The sequence below is a fragment of the Delphinus delphis genome, chromosome 20 (assembly GCF_949987515.2).
Source record: "Delphinus delphis chromosome 20, mDelDel1.2, whole genome shotgun sequence".
Classification (NCBI taxonomy): Eukaryota; Metazoa; Chordata; class Mammalia; order Artiodactyla; family Delphinidae; genus Delphinus; species Delphinus delphis.
In genome coordinates this window covers 9442597-9461667 of record NC_082702.1, presented here as the reverse complement: position 1 = coordinate 9461667, position 19071 = coordinate 9442597, and the positions used below count along the sequence as shown (strand labels likewise).

At 49.8% G+C, this 19071-nt stretch overlaps 1 protein-coding gene across 2 annotated transcripts in view; it reads left to right on the top strand.

Annotated features, from left to right (window-relative positions):
• The window catches only part of HIF3A (hypoxia inducible factor 3 subunit alpha), a 28862-nt gene extending 14558 nt beyond the window's left edge, over window positions 1-14304 (top strand). For both annotated transcript variants that reach the window (XM_060000389.1, XM_060000388.1), the window contains 7 exons: window positions 1739-1857; window positions 2832-3022; window positions 4352-4456; window positions 8361-8632; window positions 9734-9851; window positions 11433-11514; window positions 13846-14304. In XM_060000389.1, the coding sequence (XP_059856372.1) occupies window positions 1739-1857; window positions 2832-3022; window positions 4352-4456; window positions 8361-8632; window positions 9734-9851; window positions 11433-11514; window positions 13846-13943 (985 nt within the window). In that variant the 3' untranslated portion in view covers window positions 13944-14304. The remainder of the gene's footprint in view (window positions 1-1738; window positions 1858-2831; window positions 3023-4351; window positions 4457-8360; window positions 8633-9733; window positions 9852-11432; window positions 11515-13845) is intronic.
• Window positions 14305-19071: the final 4767 nt, after the last annotated feature.

Below are 19071 nucleotides of genomic sequence, written 5' to 3'. Positions count from 1 at the left end.
TTAAATACAATAATATATCACATCAATAATATTGTTAAATCAGTAATACATTATTAATTAATGTAATTAATAATACACTATTAAGTGTATTATACATTGTAATATAGGTATATGTGTGTATTCTAATACATCCAAAAATGTCATTTCAACATGTAATCAATGTTAAAAATTATTAATGAGATATTTTAGATTCTTTTTCATACTCAATTTTTTCAATCTGGGGTGTATTTTATACTGACAGTACACCTCAATTCCAACCAGCCATGTTTCAAGGGCTTCGTTAGTGGAAATATATATTTTGTAACTAGATAGATACATTTACCAACAAATAATATCTTTTATTGAAGGTCTGTCTTTTCCCCCTAGCATTTAAGCCCCATGAGAGCAGGGAGTTTTGTCTGTCTTGTGCGCTGCTGAATCTCCAGCGCCTAGAACAGTGTCTGGCACACAGTAGTTGCTCAATAAACAATGATGGCAAATACTTACATAGAGCTCACCCCGCGCCAGGCACGGTTCTATGCATTTGACATACACTAACTCATTTAGGCCTCACGACAACCTGGGGAGGAGGTACTATTATTACTCCCTCTTTACAGAAGAGGAAAATGAGGCCCAGAGAGGTCAGCCATATGCTCAAGGTCACACAGCTCATAAGTGGCAGAGCTGGAATTTGAACCCAGGCTGCTGGCTGCAGAGCCCCTGCTCTTAACCACTAAGTATTACGGGTTGTGTAGGAAATGTCTGTGGAATGAATGAACGCGTGCATTTCATGTGGCATGTATGCATATGTGCGAGCCCAAGTGTATAGAACATGTGTGCATATCTGATGTATACACTTGGGTGTATATGGGAGTTCCTGTTTGTGCCTGTGCCGAGGGTGCATACACGTGTGACTGTGCGACCTTATGTTTTTCTAGAGGGGTGGGGTGGCTTTGGATCCAGCCTAAATTGGGATGTTTCCAGCTCAGTAGGGGTGGGTGAGGATGGGGAAGGATCACAGCTTCTCAAAGAGCTGGCAGAAGGACCACCCACATTCTGACCTGGATAGTGTTCTGCAAATGAGATGCAAATGAAGGTCTGGTCCTCCATCCCAGACCCATTCTCCAGAAGCCAATTTGCAGAGAGAACATTTGAGTGGCTTCTGCAGCTACAGACTGGGGAGGGAGGGGGCGGCAGGAAGGCACGAGGGACGTAAGGATGTATTTATAAATTCGTTCCCTTGAATGTGACAAATGCCTATGAATAGCAGCTTCATAAATAAAATCTCTTATTCATAAAAATATATCCCCATAAATTCTTCCTATTTGGCAACATAAGAATATAGTAAGTGCATAATCCTCATCAATACATTTATAAGAATGTATTTATAAGTAAATATCTATAAAGAGAATATTTAGTCGTCATGCCTTTCACTCTCCCTGCTCTCTGCCCCTCATGGCCCCTCAGTCTCTCCTCTCTCTCTCTCCCCAGGCTATGCTAAATGCCAACTCTTTATTTCTGCCTTTCCTTCCACAGAGGGAGCTTGGGAAGACACACTTCACTTTCTTGTCAATGCTATTATAATTAAAAAGCATTCAACAAAATTTAAATCTTTAAAACAAGTCAATGTGGCAAATTATTTTCTGCACAATGCCCACCAGCCCCCGGATGAGACTGCCCTCCTCTAACAGGACATCATATGTGGAGGCTGCCAGGCACCCTCCCTGACTCCCACTCCCCTTTCTGCCCTGTACCCCAGCCGGGTGGAAGAGACCGAAGTGGTGCTGTCCCTGGAGCAAACGGAGCGACACTCTCGCAGACACGTTCAGCGGGGCACCCCCTCTCAGAAGGATGCCCCTAATCCTGGTGACAGCCTTGGTATGGGGCAGGGCTGGGGCTGGGAGGGGTTGTGTCCCCAGGATGCTCGGAAGAAAGCCCAAGTGCCTTAATGCCACTCGCTTGGCCCTGTGTGACCTGCTTCCCTCCCCTTCTTACTCTCTGAGCCACACCAGCCTCCTTAGTGCTCTGGGAACAAACCAAACTCTTTCATGCCTCAGGGCCTTTGCACATGTAGTTTCCTTCGCCCAGAATGCCCTTGTCTCTTCCCTCCTCCCTCTTCTCTGTCCCCAGGATGATTGCTTCAGTCTTGTTGCTCTCTGCTCTGAATCCTGCTGTGGCTTCCAATCGCCCCCACTTTCCATTTGTTCCGTGCTCCCACTTCACTGTTCTTTGGCTTCCGGTAATCTTGACCCTTCCACGTCTGGCTCCTTTCTACCTCTTCCTTCTCCTCTGCTTAACACCCCACCCCCTCCAATCCTGGATGGATGAGTTTCCCTCCCTGTTTGTTCTTCAGGGCCTCACCGTCTCCAAACTGTTGCTGGCAACCCATGCTCCTGGGTGTGGTAATGAGGTCCCCCATCTCCTTTCCTTTTCTGGCTTAGAACTGGCTCAGGGCCACATCTTGACCTCCAGGGACCTTAGAATCTCCTTGAGGATCATGGGCCAGTCTTTTCTCCTAACATGACAGCCCCCCAGGCTGAATGTTATTCTGTGCCACCGGGGAACCGGGTCAATCACTTGCCATGGTCCAGCCATGTCAATTTTAAATATTAAAACATTTCCCCACCATTGGGCAATTGCTACAGTTCCCAGCCTACTGTGTGCCCTCACCCCACGTTAGCCCCTCCAGGGCAACTGAAGGGACAGCAGAAGTTCTCCAGGACTCGGCAGCACTGTGAACGGGGTCTATGCTGATTACCTAGTCAGCTATGCTCCCGGGGGTTGGCAGAGGGCTCTGCCCCTCAGCCCTGGGTGACCCTCCTGTGTCCTCCCCATCTTGATGTGTCCTGCAGACACCTCTGGTCCCCGGATCCTAGCCTTCCTGCACCCCCCTGCCCTGAGTGAGGCCGCCCTGGCCGCTGACCCCCGTCGTTTCTGTAGCCCTGACCTCCGTCGCCTCCTGGCACCGATCCTGGATGGGACTTCAGTAGCCGCTACCCCCAGTGCACCCCCAGCCCCACGACGCCCCCGAAGTCCTCTTCCGGTAAGCAGTCCCCTCCACTTCAGCCCTCAGGATCTAGGCTGTTTTGGCCTTTGGCTTGAACCTTGCTATTCTCTGGGCCTCAGTTTCTCCATCTGTGTAGTGGAAAGGCTGGGATGAGATGGAGTCGGGGGTTCCTTCAAGACCTAGATTCCAGATTCTTCAACTGTTATCTGGACCAAAACCTAGGCTGTTTGGGACTGGCGTGGGCGACCCCCTCATTGCTTGTGACCAAGCATCCAGGTTTTCTGAGGTTTGAATTCAGAGTCCAGAATGTCTAATGTGTTAAACTGCACAAACCTGGATTCAAATCCTGACTCTGCCATTTATGGCTGTGTTACCCTGGACAAGTGGGGCCTCGGCTTCTTCACCTGTAAAATTCAGATAATAGCAAGTTGCCACCTCATTGGTTATTGTGAGGGTTCAACAAAATCATTCATGAGAAGCACTCAGAAAGGCTTCAAGAGACCATAACGGTTACTGTTTTCACTTAAGAGTCCAGATAGTCTGACCTTTCACTCAGGGGTCCATATTATCTGGTCTTGAGTTTCCTTATTCCCACCTTTGTGACCACCCCCCCCCCCCCCGCAAATATCTTCTCTCCACCGGAGAAATAGACTGTGACCTTTGACCTCACCCTTTACCCTTGGGAAGCTGGACCGGGCATTGTTTTCCTCCAGACTCCAAGACATTTAACCCCAGAGGGCCAGAATATCTTGGCCTCAGGCTTTGGTCTTTCGAACCTTTGATGTTTGCTCTGTCAATCTACACCCAGAGGGACTTCCCTGGTGGTGCTTAAGAATCCACCTGCCAATGCAGGGGACACTGGTTCGAGCCCTGGTCCAGGAAGATCCCACATGCCACAGAGTAGCTAAGTTTGTGCGCCACAACTACTGAGCCTGTGCTCTAGAGCCCGTGCACCACAACTACTGAGCCCGCGTGCCGCAACTACTGAAGCCCGCACGCCTAGAGCCTGTGCTCCACAACAAGAGAAGCCACCACAATGAGAAGGCCGCGCACCGCAATGAAGTGTAGCCCCCGCTCGCCGCAACTAGAGAAAGCCTGCATGCAGCAACGAAGACCCAACATAGCCAAAAATAAATAAAATTAAATAAATAAATTTATATATAAAAAAAATTTATACCCAGGCGCTCAGACTTTTGAACACCCAGGTGCAGAAACTCACATTTGCTATTTGACCCCTTTGGTGTCCCAGCTGGCTGACATTTGACCCTCACTTCTACCCCTGAGGTCAAATGTTTAGACTGCCTTACTGCTTAACATCTCCCAGGCTCAAGATTTCCTTAAGTCTCTTATTCTCTCTCCCCACAGGCTGATCTCCCAGATGAACTACTTGTGGATGTGGAGAATGCACACAAACTCTTCGCCTCTGGGAAGGACCTTGAGGCAGTGGAGACAGATCTAGATATAGCTCAGGTAAGGGCTGGCATGGAAGGAACGGTCTTTACCTCTGGGTTCTGGGTGACATATCTAAGTTTTAGAGAAGGACGGTGGCATGGTTAAGGGGATGAGTGGATGGATGGATAGATGGGTCATTGAATTCACTAGGTGGATGATGGTAGAGAGATGGATGGGTAATGCTTAGGTATTTGGACGGATGGATGGATGGACGGATGGATGGATGATGTATATTTGGATGGGTAGCTGGACAGATAGACCGTTGGATGGATAATAGATGGATAATGTTTGGATGATTGATGGTCTGGAGAGATAAATGACAGTGGCATGGATGTATTAGCTATATATCACCGTGTAACAAATTACCCCAAAACTCAGTACCTTCAAACAAACATTTATGGGACTTCCCTGGCAGTCCAGTGGTTGAGACTTCGCCTTCCAATGCAGGGGGTGCAGGTTCAATCCCTGGTCGGGGAGCTAAGATCCCACATGCCTCGGGGCCAAAAAACCAAAACAGAAAACAGATGCAATATTGCTACATACTCAATAAAGACTTTAAAAATGGTCCACATCAAAAAAAAAAAAAAACTTAAAAAAAAAACCCCAAACATTTATTAGGTCACACAATTTCTGAGAATCAGGAATCTGGGAGCAGCTTAGCTGGATGGTTTATTCTGAGTCTGTCATGAGGTTGAAGTCAAGCCCTCAGTCAGGGCCACAGTCATCTGGGGCTAGAGGATTCAATTCCAAACTCGCACACATGGCTGTTGGCAGGCCTCGGTCCCTCACTGGCTTTGGCTGGAGGCCTCAGTTCCTCACCATGTGGGCCTGCATAGAGGCTGCCTAAGCAACCTCACAGCATGGCAGCTGGCTTCCCCCAAGGCAAGTAATCCAAGAGACAGAGAGTGAACCTAAGACAGAAGATGCAGTCTTTTATAAGCTAATCTCAGAAGTGACATACCATCACTTCTGCTGTATTGTATTGGTCATACAGACCAACCCTGGTACAATGTGGAAGGCAGCCACAAACAAGTGGGGACACCAAAAGGCCAGGGTCATTGGGATTTATGTCTCTCCTTCACACAAAACTCACTCACCCCCTCCCAAGTCCCCCAAAGTCTCTTCCCACTACAGCATCAACTTTAAGTCCAGAATCTCATCACCTCAGTCAGGTCTGGGTGTGGCAAAGCACCTCAAATACAGTTCCTCTCAATCTGTTGGTCTGTGAACTAAAGAGACAAGTTGTCTGCCACCCACGTACCCAACATCCAGTGATGGGACAGGCATAGAATAACTGCCAAAAATACTCCTATTCAAAAAATAGGGGAAAGGAGAGCACACAGGTATCACTGGTCCACAGCAGTTTTGAAATCCAGTTGGGCAAATATCAAAAGTTCCTTGGTCAGAACCCATTCTGACTCAAAAACATCCCAGGAGTTTTTCTCCGTGGTTCTTGGCTCCACCCTCTGGGCTCTTGGCAATTCACTCTGAGTCATCCTTCCTTTTTCATAAAAAGGTAACATGTATTTGCAACTGAGTGGTTTTTGTAACCTGCTTCCTGCTTTTAGAACTTTGATGGCCCGAAGGTCTCTTTTCATTTTGTACCATCTCTGTCCCTTTCAGGCCAAGCTGTCAATGCTTCTGTTCATATAATTCTCTTTAAAAAACAACAACAACAACAAAAAACATTGTATGTCTTAAATGAATCTCTTTGGAGTTCACTCCATTAGACAAAAGCCATACCCACACATCTCTGAGAGAAACCCTTCTCTACCTTGGGCTTCTGTTGAGATGGCAGAGTGACAGTGCCCTGAGGTTTAATAGAAGCCCTATTGTTTGATTGAGAAGACCTGTGAGGCACATCCTTAAACCCTAGAGTACCTTTTGTCTGACTGAGGATATTCTAGGCACCACCTTTTGTCTTTCTGGGGTCTTAACAAGGAATTTTATAAACACACCCTGGGCTTAATCTTTAGACCATGCTTTCCTGAGAGTGCCCTTCTTTGCTCAGAAACCATTTCTTAATTTTAGCATCACTTGCTATCTGGTTCCCAGAGTCAGCCAAACCCAAGGTGAGGGGCACAATCCTCCAGACTCCCAAGTCTGCCCAAGACTTCTGACATCAGCCACAAGTTTGGGGGTCCCCAGGGCTACCCTCATTTCAGAGCAGCTGCCTGCAAATTCGGAGACTCTCATGGGCTCCCTCAGGTTTTATAATTTACTAGAACTAGTCATAAAACTAAGGAAAGCACTGTATTTATGATTACAGTCTTATTATAGCAAAAGAATATTATAGCCAAAGGAAGAAATTCATAGGGTAGAATCTGGGACTGGGAAAGTCCCAAGTTCAAAGCTCTCAGGTCCCCAGGGATGGTATTACCCTCCTGTCATTGATGTGTGGAAACATGCATATGGAATACTGCCAGTCCCGGAAGCTCACCCCAGCTTTGGTCTCCAGAGTTTTTATTGAGGTTTCGTTGTGTAGGCATGATCAATTGAGTTATTGCCGATGTAGTTGAGTTCCATCTCCATCTCCACCTTCCCCAGCACACACACACATTTTCCTTGGAGGTCAGGCTGATTTCATGGGGCCCAAAGCCCCAGCCCTCAAATCCCATGGTTGGCTTTTCTGGCATGGAGAGTCCCCATCCTCAGTTGTCTTGTCAGAATAAACTATCAGGTGTGGTCCAAGGGGTCCATCACGAGTAGCCAAGACACACCTATCACTTGGGAAATTCCAAGGGTTTAGATGTCACCTCCCAGGAGCCAGGACAAAGGCCGAACCTCTTCTTGGGTAAAATTCTTCACTGCACAGGGAGGTTGAGAATTTTCAAGCCCTTCAAGCCCCAGCTCCTTCCTGTTTAACATTTCTTCCTTTATCTTTTCTCTCCCTTTGCCTTTTACTCCAAGTAAGCAAGAAGAAATCAGGCAGCCCCTTCAACACTTTGGCTGGAAATCTCCTTAGCTGGATCACCCAGCTTACTAGTTACATTTTCTACTTTCAACAAAACTGCAGGTGACAGTGTTGCTAAACTTTCAGCCACTTCCCAGCAAAAATCTTTCCTCCAGCTTCGGATAACGTGTTCCTCACTTGCCTTCAAGCCCTCAGTGGCAGGCTCCTCATGGTTCAAATTCTGACTAATGCCTTGTTCAAGGCAATCCAGGCCTCCTCTAACGGGCCCTTCAAAGTCCTTGAGCCCTTGCTCACTGCCCAGTGCAAAAGCCCCTCTCCCATTTTAGGTTTTTGTTACAGCTACACCCCACACTCCTTATCAAAATCTTATTTGCTATCTATTTCTGGATAACAAATTACTGTAAAACTTCGAAGGTTAATACAAGCGTGTATTGCTTCACATACTTTCCGAGGGTCAGGGGTTTGGGAATCACTTAGCTGGGTGGCTTTTGCTCAGCGTCTCTCATGAGGTTGCAGTCAAGATGTCACGCTGGGCTGCAGTCATCTGAAGGCTTGATTGGGACTAGAATATCCACTTCCGAGATCCCTCCCTTGGCTGTTGGCAAGAGGTCTGTTTCTTGCCATGTAGGCCTCTCCAGAGGGCTCCCCTCAAGAGCCAGTGACCTGAGAGAGAGAGAGCACAGCAACAGCGGAAGCCACAGTATCGTTACAACCTAATGTTGGAAGTCACACATCATCATCTCCTCAATATCCTATTGTTACCAGGTCAGCCCTAGTCACCATAGTAGGGGAATAACCTAGGGTGTGAATACCAAGAGGTGAGGATCCTTGGGGGCCATCTTGGCAACTGGCTACCACAGAGTCCTTCTACCCATTTTACAGATGAGGAGACTGAGGCTCAGACCCTTGACCTCAGGCACACAACTCAGAAGTGGTGGAGCTGGGACTCTAGCCCGGGTCCACCCAAGGCCAAGGCTCATGCTCTTAACTCCCTCCTGCCCTCCGCAGGACGTCGATGCTCTGGACTTGGAGATGCTGGCCCCCTACATCTCCATGGATGATGACTTCCAGCTCAACTCCAGTGAGCAGCTACCCAGGGCCTACCACAGACCTCCAGGGGCTGTCCCCCGGCCCCGTGCACGGAGCTTCCACGGCATGTCGCCCCCAACCCCTGAGCCCTCCCTGCTGCCCCGCTGGGGGAGTGACCCCCGGCTGAGCTGTTCCAGCCCCTCCAGAGGGGACCCCTCAGCATCCTCCCCCATGGCTGGGGCTCGGAAGAGGTGAGCCACAGTACAGGTGGGATATAAAGAAGTGTAGAGGGAACTCCCTGGCGGTCCAGTGGTTAGGACTCCACGCTTTGACTGCTGAGGGTGTGGGTTCAATCCCTGGTCGGGGAACTAAGATCCTGTAAGCAGTGGCGTGGCAAAAAAAAAAAAAAGAAGTGTAGAGAAGGTCCCTGACCCCATCTTTCTCCTGCCTCCTACTTCAGCCTCATCCCTCATTATTCCTCCTACCCTGACCTCTGCTCCAGCCAGGCCCGCAGTGTCCCCAGCACATGTCATGTTTGTTTCAAACTTTATATCTTTGCCTAGGCTGTGCCTTCCTTCTGGAGTGCCCTCCACCGTTCTCATTGTTTATCCAAATCCCACCAGTCAACCATGGCCCTCTCCTTTGGAATTTGTTTCTATCTGGCTTAGTAACCATTTTTGTCATAGTTCAGAGGACATTGCCACAGTGTCAGAGAAACTGTCTAGAACTAAGTTCCCTAACACCTTTGAATATCTGTTGAAAGCCATGGACCCTTCCCAAGAAGATTCACATGCACATATAGACACATGATCTCGCGTATAATTTCAGAGGATCCATGTCCCCCTTCCAAAGATGTTACACTACGAATACTCAAGTTTTTGCTCTCCAGATGGTAGGCGTGTGCCCATTTAGTCTCCAGGGTGGTCTCGTTACTATCCTTATAAGGCTTTCATGGATACATCTCATTATTTTCCAAGGCTTTCAGTTTGGAGCTGGATATACAGTGGGTGCCTAATAAAGAGTTGTGAAGTGAGAGAGGGAGGAAATTAGTGAATCTAGTAGTTGGATGGATGGCTGGCTGGATGGCTGAGTGGATGGACAGATAGGCGGACGGATGGAAGGATAGACGGATGGTAGTTGTACAGGTGGGTGGGTGGGTGGGTGGCGGATCACTGGGTAGATGAATGGGAAGATGGACTGGCAGATGGATGAATGGATGGATTGGTGGGTGTATGAGTAAAGGAATAAATAGGTGCTTGGGGGAGTGAATGAACGCTCATCACCTGCTCACACTGGTGCCCACACCTGCCCAGGTTTGCTGGGTTCTGAGATTCTTGCCTGTCTTCCTCCAGGGCCCTGGCCCAGAGCGCAGAGGACGAGGCAGAGGGGGTGGAGCTGCTGGGAGTGAGACCCCCCAAACGGTCCCCCAGCCCAGAACCCGAAAACTTCCTGCTGCCTCCCCTCAGCCTGGTATGTGTGGGGATTCGTGGGATTCTCTGGCCCTCAGAACCCAGCAGGCTTAAACCTAGTTTTTATAGATGGAAAAACAAGAGAGGCAGGGAGGGCCTGGCTGAAGGTCAAATGGACGGTCAGCCATCCAGCTAGGGCTAGGACCTTGATCTGCTGGTTCAGGCAACAGGTATGGAAGGGCTTTGCAAATAGACGTAAGTTGGTGGTAGGTGCTAAGAAGAAAAAATAAGCAGGGTAAGGGGAGAAATGACAAGGGTGAATATCTCTAGGAATCTTCTCTGCTCCCACGGAACACTCCCTCCCAAACCTAGCACAGGTCTTGGCCTTTGATTATTAGTGTAGCTTTAAGAGTACAGACACTAGAGTCAGACTGACTTGGGCTCGAGTCCCAGGTCCGTCACTCAGTAACTGTGAGACCCTGGGTGGGTGACGTCACCTCTCAGCCTCAGTCTCATCTGGGAAGTAGCAGATAGTTAAATTTCACAGGACTGGCATGAGACGGCTCTTAGCTGCTCTTAGTGGGCTATTGATAAGTGGGCGTATAAACACCAACCGAACAAGAGCAGCACCTCGGGCTCCTCACTCTGAGCAGGGCTGGGTTTTCGTTTGTTTGTTTTGTTTTTGCGGTACACGGGCCTCTCACTGATGCGGCCTCTCCCGTTGCGGAGCATAGGCTCCGGACGCGCAGGCTCAGCGGCCACGGCTCACGGGCCCAGCCGCTCCGCGGCATGTGGGATCTTCCCGGACCGGGGCACGAACCTGCGTCCCCTGCATCGGCAGGCGGACTCTCAACCACTGCACCACCAGGGAAGCCCTGAACAGCGCTGTTGGAACATGAGAGTGTGGTTGATAATATCAACAGCTCTGATTTATTGAGTGCCTACCATGTGCCAGACGCTGACTGCACCAAGTGCCTTGCATGATTATTCAGTCCCTACAGCCACTCTTGAAATACTATTATTATTCACATTTACACACAAGAGGTTAAGCAACTGTATCAGTCAGAGACTGGACAGGAAACAGAGAACATGTTCAAATGGGGTGTTGAGGAGAATTTAGTAACAGGACTGTTGGCAAAGGTGTAGGCATCACCCTGGGGCTAGCAACACCATCCCTAGCCTGAAGGCACAGGGCAGAGGGGTGGCCACTGGATCCTGGAGAGAGTAGGGTCCGCCTCGCAAGAGCTGAAACCTTCCATGGAGGGACACAGCCAACCCAAGATGACCCAGCAGGGAAGCAGCTAGAAGATCAAATACCCCTTGTCTTCCTCCTCCCACCTGCTGGTATCTCCCATAATGTGAACCTCAAAGGAACACACAGAGCAAGGTTGCACGTTGGTGGAGTCCACACGCACAGCTCAGCCTGCTGGGGCACTGAAGGGGAGAACAAGGCTCTGGAGGGACCCACAGAGGACATCTGGGACAGTGACTCACCCTAATTCACACAGCCAATAAGCAGCCACTGAACACCACAGTGCCCGTAACCACTGCCCCATCCTGCCTCCTTGGATATGATGATGATGATGATGATGATGATGATGGTGATGGTGATGATGATGGTGGCTTTGTCTGTGTCCCCTAGAGTTTCCTTCTGACAGGAGGACCAGCCCCAGGGAGCCAGCAGGATCCCAGCACCCACCTCCTAGAACTGAATGAGCCCCTGGGTGAGTAGCAACCTGGGTAGACAGAGAGGCTCTGGGTCCCCATCTCCTGTGGGAGGTGCCTTAGATGGCTGAGAGAGGGTGGGATGATTCTGAGGCTTGTGGGGGGGTCTGTCTGTGCCTGGACATGACCTTACTGGAAACAGGCAGCCCCTCCCTCTTCTCAGGGACACTGTGGGAGGAAAGAGAGGCCCTGAGGGAGGCAGGGGCTGGCCAAAGCTGTCCCTTGAGGTGGAAGCTGAGCCCGGGCCTGAGTCTAGGTCTCCCGAAGCCTGTGTCTGATTGTCCCTTGGTCATTCCCAGCTGTGTGGCTTTGGGAGATAGTTTCTGCTTCTGGAGTCTCGGTTTCCCCCTTCTTGTCAGTGGGGGCCTATTTTCCGTAAAGAAAAACCCCAACGAACTTTTTGGCCCACCCAATATAAGAGTTCATACTTTAAGGAGATGTTTTGAGGACTTGTGGATATGCTGCCCAGGAAGAGCTTAGCACGAGACCTGTTTCACAATAAATGCTCAAGAAATGTCGCCCTTAAGGTGATGCTGGTCCCAGACCACCCCACCCCCGCAACGCTGCAGAGTATGAGACAAGCTGCTTTGTCTGTGTTGCTCTCATCATCTTCCAGCACAACTATGAATAGCCATAGCTCCACCTGAAACCTGCAGGCACTGGCCATGAGGGAGCTTTCCAAAGCACAAATCTGACCTTGGCCTTCCTCTGCTCAAAGCTCTTCTATGCCTCCCTAGCGCCCTTCAGAGAAAGATCAAGCCCCTCATCTTGGACTCCAGTCTCTGCGGGGTCTGACTGTTGCCTCGTCTCAGACTGCACTCTGCTTCACATCCTCCGTTTCAGCCACAGTCACTATCCTTTAATTCATTCTTTCCTTCATGCGTGTAACAAATATTCACTCAACACACAGTAAGTGCCAGGCACTGTCCTAAGAGCTGAAGACAAAACTGGGAACAAAACACATGGAAACCCCTGCCCTCATAGAGCTGACATGCTAGTGAGGGAGACAGTCCAGAACAAAGAAACAAATGCAATAAAGAGTACACGTGATGAAAAATAGTGCTACTTGGGAAAATAATGTGTGCAGAGGAGAAAGGAGTTCTGTGGTGGGGGGATTTCCATTTTAAACAGTATGATTAGGGGTGGTCTCACTGAGAAGGTGCCATTTGAACAAAGACCTTAAGGAGGTGAGGGAGTGAGTTGTGACAATTTCTGGGGGAAGAGCATCTCAGGCAGAGGGAACAGCGAATGCAAAGGTCCTGAGGTGGGAGTGTATCTGTCTTCTATGGGGAAAAATCAGGCCAGTGTGGCTAAAACACAGAGAAGAGAGGAGAGAAGCAGATTCCACAGGGCCACTGTGGGGCATTGTGAGGACTTTGAAGTCATCTTGCTTGAGGAGGCTGCCTCAGGGCCTTTGCATATGCTGATCCCTCTGCCTGGAATGCTTTTCCCTCCATTCTTTGTCTAATTACCACATCCTTTAGATCTCAGATCAAATAGGACTCCTTCCACAGAGCCTTCCCTCATTTCCCAAGCTATGGTTTGAAACACTCATCACAGTCCACGTTCACATAGGAATTTGTAACATTATTTGATTACTGTCTGTCTGCTCCTCACAGGGCAGGGGCCTGGCCTGTCTTGGTCATTGTGCTTCACCGTGTGTGCAAGGCTGGGCACAGAGCAAGGCCTCAGTACATATTTGTAATTGAAGAGCTAACGTTTATCTAGAGCTCATTCTGTGCCAAGCTTTGTGCTCAGTCTGTTACGTACGTACATGATCCAATTGACGTCCCTCACTGGAATGTCAGCCCCACGAGGGCAGGAAGTTTCATTTATCCTGTTCACTACTGTGTCCCCAGTGCCTGGCACACAGTAGGTGCTCAACAAATATTTTTTGAATGAGTGAATTCTCATGAGTGAAGTAGGTCTAAGTATCCCTGTTTCCCAGATGACCACAGCTCACTGGGCGCTGTTCAAAGCGCTTTACGTGGATTCACTCATTTACTCCTCACTGACAGCCCTGTGGGAGGCAGGGGAGGTATTGTTGTTAGCCCATTTTACAGATGAGGTAACTGAGGCACAGAGAGGTAAAGTCACCTGTCCCAGTTCATACAGCAAGTAAGTAGCAGAGCCTGGATTCAAACTCAGGTGGCATCTGGCTCCAGGCTTCTTAACATCAGGACACCTGAGATTCAGAGAACAGCACTTGCCCAAGATTTCAGTCCTATTTGAATCCAGGCATGCCTGCCTCACCAGCCATGCTCTTAACTGTCTGAAGACGGGTTGGGGTGATAACTCCCCACTGGTTTACCTTCCATCTTCCCCCACAGGCCTGGGCCCCTCCCTGCTCTCTCTCTACCCGGACGAGGACACCGCCCAGCCCAGGAGCCACTTTCAGCCAGCGGCAGGCTTGGCCCAGGCCAACTGAGCCAGGTCCTCTTCCCACCTCCCTTCTCCCCCCACAAGAAAGGACGTCAATCATACTCCAAGCCGGCAGCCAATGCACAGGATGGAGGTGCCGGGAGAGGGGCTCCCTCTCTCCTCTCGGTGACCCCCGCCCGCCTCAGGCCTACCTCAGTCCCCACCCCTCTGCCCCACCCCCACTGTCTGGGGGTGCTCCGGGGTGGTCTCAGCTCAGTGACCTCTGGGAGGGGGTCCCTGGCCCCCTCCTGCTTCTCTCAGGACTTCCCTTGGGGTTCTCAGTACCGGTTACCTCATCCTTTTCTCCAATTCTCTTGGCTTTATTTTCGGTAATTAGGGGTGGGGGAGTTTGGGGCTCATGTCTGCATTTCTGGGCTTGGGGGAGTATTGATAACCAGAAGCACCTTGCTTTCCATCCATCTTTCTTTCATTCTTATTTTTATTTTTGTTGCTTTCATGGTATGTTTTTCATCGCTACGAACTGCCTGGGGTCCACAAGAATGTGGGACCCTGATCTTCCCACCAACTCAGGTGCCAATGGGGACAGCAGGCCAGACCTCACCCCCGGCGACTCCTGATTGAGCCCTTAGCCTCCCAAGCGGCCACCCAGCTCTGCCCACCCCTCCGCTCTGGACTTCTGCTGGCTCCTGCCTGACCTGGACCCCGACTCCATAGGCGGTCTTCCTATCCCAGGTGTAGCTTCCGACCTCTGCTTCCAGACCGTACCACCTCCAACCCTTTCTGGTTCTAGACCACACAGCTTTTGACCTACTCTGGTTCTAGACTGTGCCATCCCGGCCTTCTCTGGTTCTAGGCTGCACAACACCCAACATGGTCTGGTTTAGACCTTGCATCCTCCAAACCGCTGTGATTCCGGATCTCACCGTCTTCTCCTTCTGGACCTCACAATCTCCAACTCTGTCTCTCTACTTCACGCTTTCTAAAGTTGTCTGGTTCTAGGCTCACAACCTCCAACTCCCTCAGGCCTAGGACCACCAGAACCCTCTGGTTCTAGAGCTCACGCTCCGCCTTCCTCTGGTTCTAGAGCTCACTCTCCGCCTTCCTCTGGTTCTAGAGCTCACTCTCCGCCTTCCTCTGGTTCTAGAGCTCACGCTCCGCCTTCCTCTGGTTCTAGAGCTCACGCTCCGCCTTCCTCTGGTTCTAGAGCTCACGCTCCGCCTTCCTCTGGTTCTAGAGCTCACGCTCCGCCTTCCTCTGGTTCTAGAGCTCACTCTCCCCCTTCCTCTGGTTCTAGAGCTCACTCTCCGCCTTCCTCTGGTTCTAGAGCTCACTCTCTGCCTTCCTCTGGTTCTAGAGCTCTCCCCACAGGTCTCCCTTCTTCTCAATGGCACATGCTCCTACTCCTGCTGATTCCAGCTCTTACAACCAGATTTCTTCTGATTTTGGAACCCCACATCCCCAAGCTTGGAATTGGTTCTAGTCTTCCTGATCTGTAATGCATTTCGTTCCAAATCTAGACTTCGTGATGTCTCAATCATTTTGATTCATGATGCCCAGCTCAGCCCTTTTCAACTCTACACTCGAGACTTGCTTCTCCCATCAAAAAGAAGTAAAATGGGTTTCATGTCTTGACCTTATGGGTTTCGTGTCTGGACCTTTCAGAACCAGACACAATGTTCCAGTTCTCTTTTGCTCTCGACCTCATCATCGCTACCACTGAGTGGTCCTGGACTATACAACCTTGACACTTTGCAATTTCCAGGGCCCTCTGATTCCAGATCTGATGATCTCCCTTTCTTCTGGTTCTAGTAATGGGCTTCAAATGTCTTCTGATTCCAGACCTCGTCCTATAAATTTCCTTGACTCTAGACCTCACAATCCCCAATTGCCCCTCATTCCACATCTTACGACTCCGAACTACCACGTATCTAGAACTCAGCCTTCAAAACATCTTCTGATTACAGACCTTGCCTTATAAATTTTTCTGGTTCTAGACCTTACAGCTTTAAATTCCTGATTCTAGACCTTAGAACTCCCAAATCCCTCTGGTCCTAGAACTTGGTCTTCAGACTTTTTCAAATTCTAGTCCTTACTCTGTATCTCTGGTTCTAGACCTCACAGCGTCCAAGTGCCTCTGATTTCAGATCCACATTCTTTTGGCTCTAGAACTCAGCCTCCAAAGCCTTCTGATTTTAGAATCTGGACCTTGCCCTGTAGATTCCTCTAGTTCTGAATCTTAAGACCTCTGACTCCCTCACTCCAGACCCCACCCTCCTAACTCTATTCTGGGCTTCCCGCCTAACTCAACTTGCTCTAATTACTACTCTCTGCCTTAAGTCTTCCTATTCCAGATCCCTACCCTCCAGGTCCTTGAGCTAATGGACTTCATGCTCAAGCCTTTCCATTCTCAGTCTCATATCCCTAAAAGTTCTCTGTCCTAGAACCCCCTCCCTCCCCACCTCAGCCCTCAGATATGTACTTACTATTACTTAACCCCAGGTATCTGGGGAACCTGGGGCTCCCTCACAATCCAGGTGACTTCCCCAGCCGCACAGGCACACGCACAGCCCTATCTGCATATCATGGGGTGGGGAGAGAGGCCAGGACTCCTCAGTACTCCACCACCACCTATGTGTCCCTGTCCCCTTCCCCCAACCTTCTTTCGACGATGGTGCTATTCTCGGTCTCCCACAGGAAAAGGCCTCCCTCTCTCAACCCAATTCACCCCCTTTATGGAAGGCACTTCTCACTGTTTTGTCAAGGGATGGCCTGTCCAGATTGGTGCTATGAGGAGAAGGGTCTGACCCCTCCCTCTCTCAGCGGGTGACCTAGGCCCTCTATGGAGGGAAATGTGTGGGCTGGGGGAGGGGAAGGGACTGGACCAGCCATGCTGGCTGTGAAACCCACTGATCTCTAAACCCCCATAAAGATCTCACCTTGGTAGGCACCAGAGCTCTGTGTGTTGACTCATCTGTGGGGTCGCTTCAGGGGGTGGGGGTGCACCGGCTGACTGGGTGTCCATGTCACTTTGTGATATAGGTCTATGTAACGTTGTGTGTCTGGTGATGTTTTCATTCTGTGTGGGTCATTGTGACATAATTCTGTGAACCTGTGTGTGGGGAGGGTTGTAATTCCTCCTCCATGTGTTACTGTCTGGGTGAAATGGTTCAGCCTTATGTGTGTTTCTCATTACTGTGGATTTCTGTGTTCCTGAGTGTAGGAGGCATTGGGATTTTTTTTTTTTTGGTACCTGTGTGTTGTCTGTGTGGTGGTGTGATTCTAGATGCACGTATGGGACTGTGTGACAGTATAATTCTGTGTATTGTCTCTGTGACATGATTCTCTGTACTTGAGTGTGTGTGTGTGTGTGTGTGCGTGCGCACGTGCCAAAGAGAGATTTTGTGTCTACAGCTTCCTGTGTGGACGGGTGTGCCTGTTGTCATGTCACCCTCATAACCCCTCTCCTATGTTCCACAAAGTAATCTTTTCAAAGGAAGAAAACCACTTTTAGGAACTCCCTGGTGGTCCAGTGATTAGGACTTGGCACTTTCACTGCCATTGCCCGGGTTCAATCCCTGCTTGGGGTGAACTAAGATCCCGCAAGCCACACGGTGTGGCAATAAATAAATAAATAAATAAAAATTTTAAAAAAGAAAAGAAAGCCACTTTTAAGCCTTCGCACTTGCTGTTCCCTCTGCCTTAAATACCTTTCTCTCTTCTCCCCTCTCTTCACCTGATTATCTCCTACTCATACATTAGATCTTGGTTCAGACATCCCCTCCTCCAAGAAGTCTTCCCTGCCTACCTCAGCTGGGTGAGGTCCTCCCACAACCTGAGAGCTGCCCGCCCCACCCCCCATCAGCTCTAGGTACTCTGTCCCACTTTGAGTACTTCGGAGTGGATATAAAAAGTACTTACACTGTGTCAGGCCCTCTGTCACTTTACTTACGTGATCTTATCAAACTCTCCTCTAATCCTATACCATAGGCAGTTATTATCCCTATTTTGCAGTGAATGAAACTGAGGTTCAAAGAGGATGATCACTTGCCCGAGGTCACACAGCAGGGAAGGGCTGTGCTGGACTCGAATCCAGGATTCAAATCCATTATGGCATTCTTCCCACACACACCAAAAAAAAAAAAAAAAAATCTAACCCCCAGCGTAGGCTCTGGAGCATACAGGAACAGTAGAGTAGGAATTAAGAGCACAGGAATTAGGTGGGACAGGTTCAAGTTCTGGCTCTACCACTTTCTTATTGTATGACCTTGGGCAAATACGTTGACCTCTGCAAATCTCAGTGTCCTTATCTGTAAAGTGGAGACGATACTAGTATTTACCTTCTCGGGTGATTGTTGGATGTGGTAGGGTCAGATTGCCAGGACAAGAAGTTTTGGGGGTGGGAGAGCTTGTGCTGTCTCCAGGAGGGGAGCCAGAGCAGGGCCTTAAAGGATTTAGTGCTACAGTTCGGTATTGAGTAGCGGCTGTGGGTTTAGGAAGGATAGTCTGGAATGGGGTACCGTGAATGAAGATTGGGGATGGGAGTGGCATCTGGAGATGTTGCCTGAGATTAATCTACTCAGGGTCTCTTAGGTCATCAGAAAAAGTCTGGGTTTTCTCCTAAGGGCACTGAGGAGCCATGGAAGGCTGGTAACTGGGGCGTGAGGAAGGAGAAAGGAGATGGTGCAACAAACTTCTAAGCCTAGCTCAGGGTTAGGGGATCCAGGGCACCTTTAATTAATAACTTAGAAACACTGGCCCTTTCTGGTGTTGGTTTGAGAAACCGCCCATTTTTCAGAGAGGGGTAAGTGAGGCCCTAGAGAGGAAGGGAAGATTTCTTTGTTTAAGGTCACGCAGGTAAACTGACAGAAGGGCTTGACCCCCGGCTCCGGTTCCGCGTTGGGCATGGTGGTGCCTCGCAGAAAAGCCACACCCACCAGCAGCATTCGCAACCCACCTACCAACGGGAGAAGACGGCAGGGAAATCCCACTTTAAGACCCCGAGAAACTTCTGCGGCTCGGAACATGGAACTTTGGGAGACGGGGCCACGCCGGGCCTTTTTTGCCCGCGCGCCCCTTTTCGCCTTCCCCATTGGCTCATGCTAGGAAGGGCGCCGTCAGGGGGCCCTCTGGTCACCTTCTCCGCGCGCTCTATGGCTAAAGCGCCCTGCGCAGGC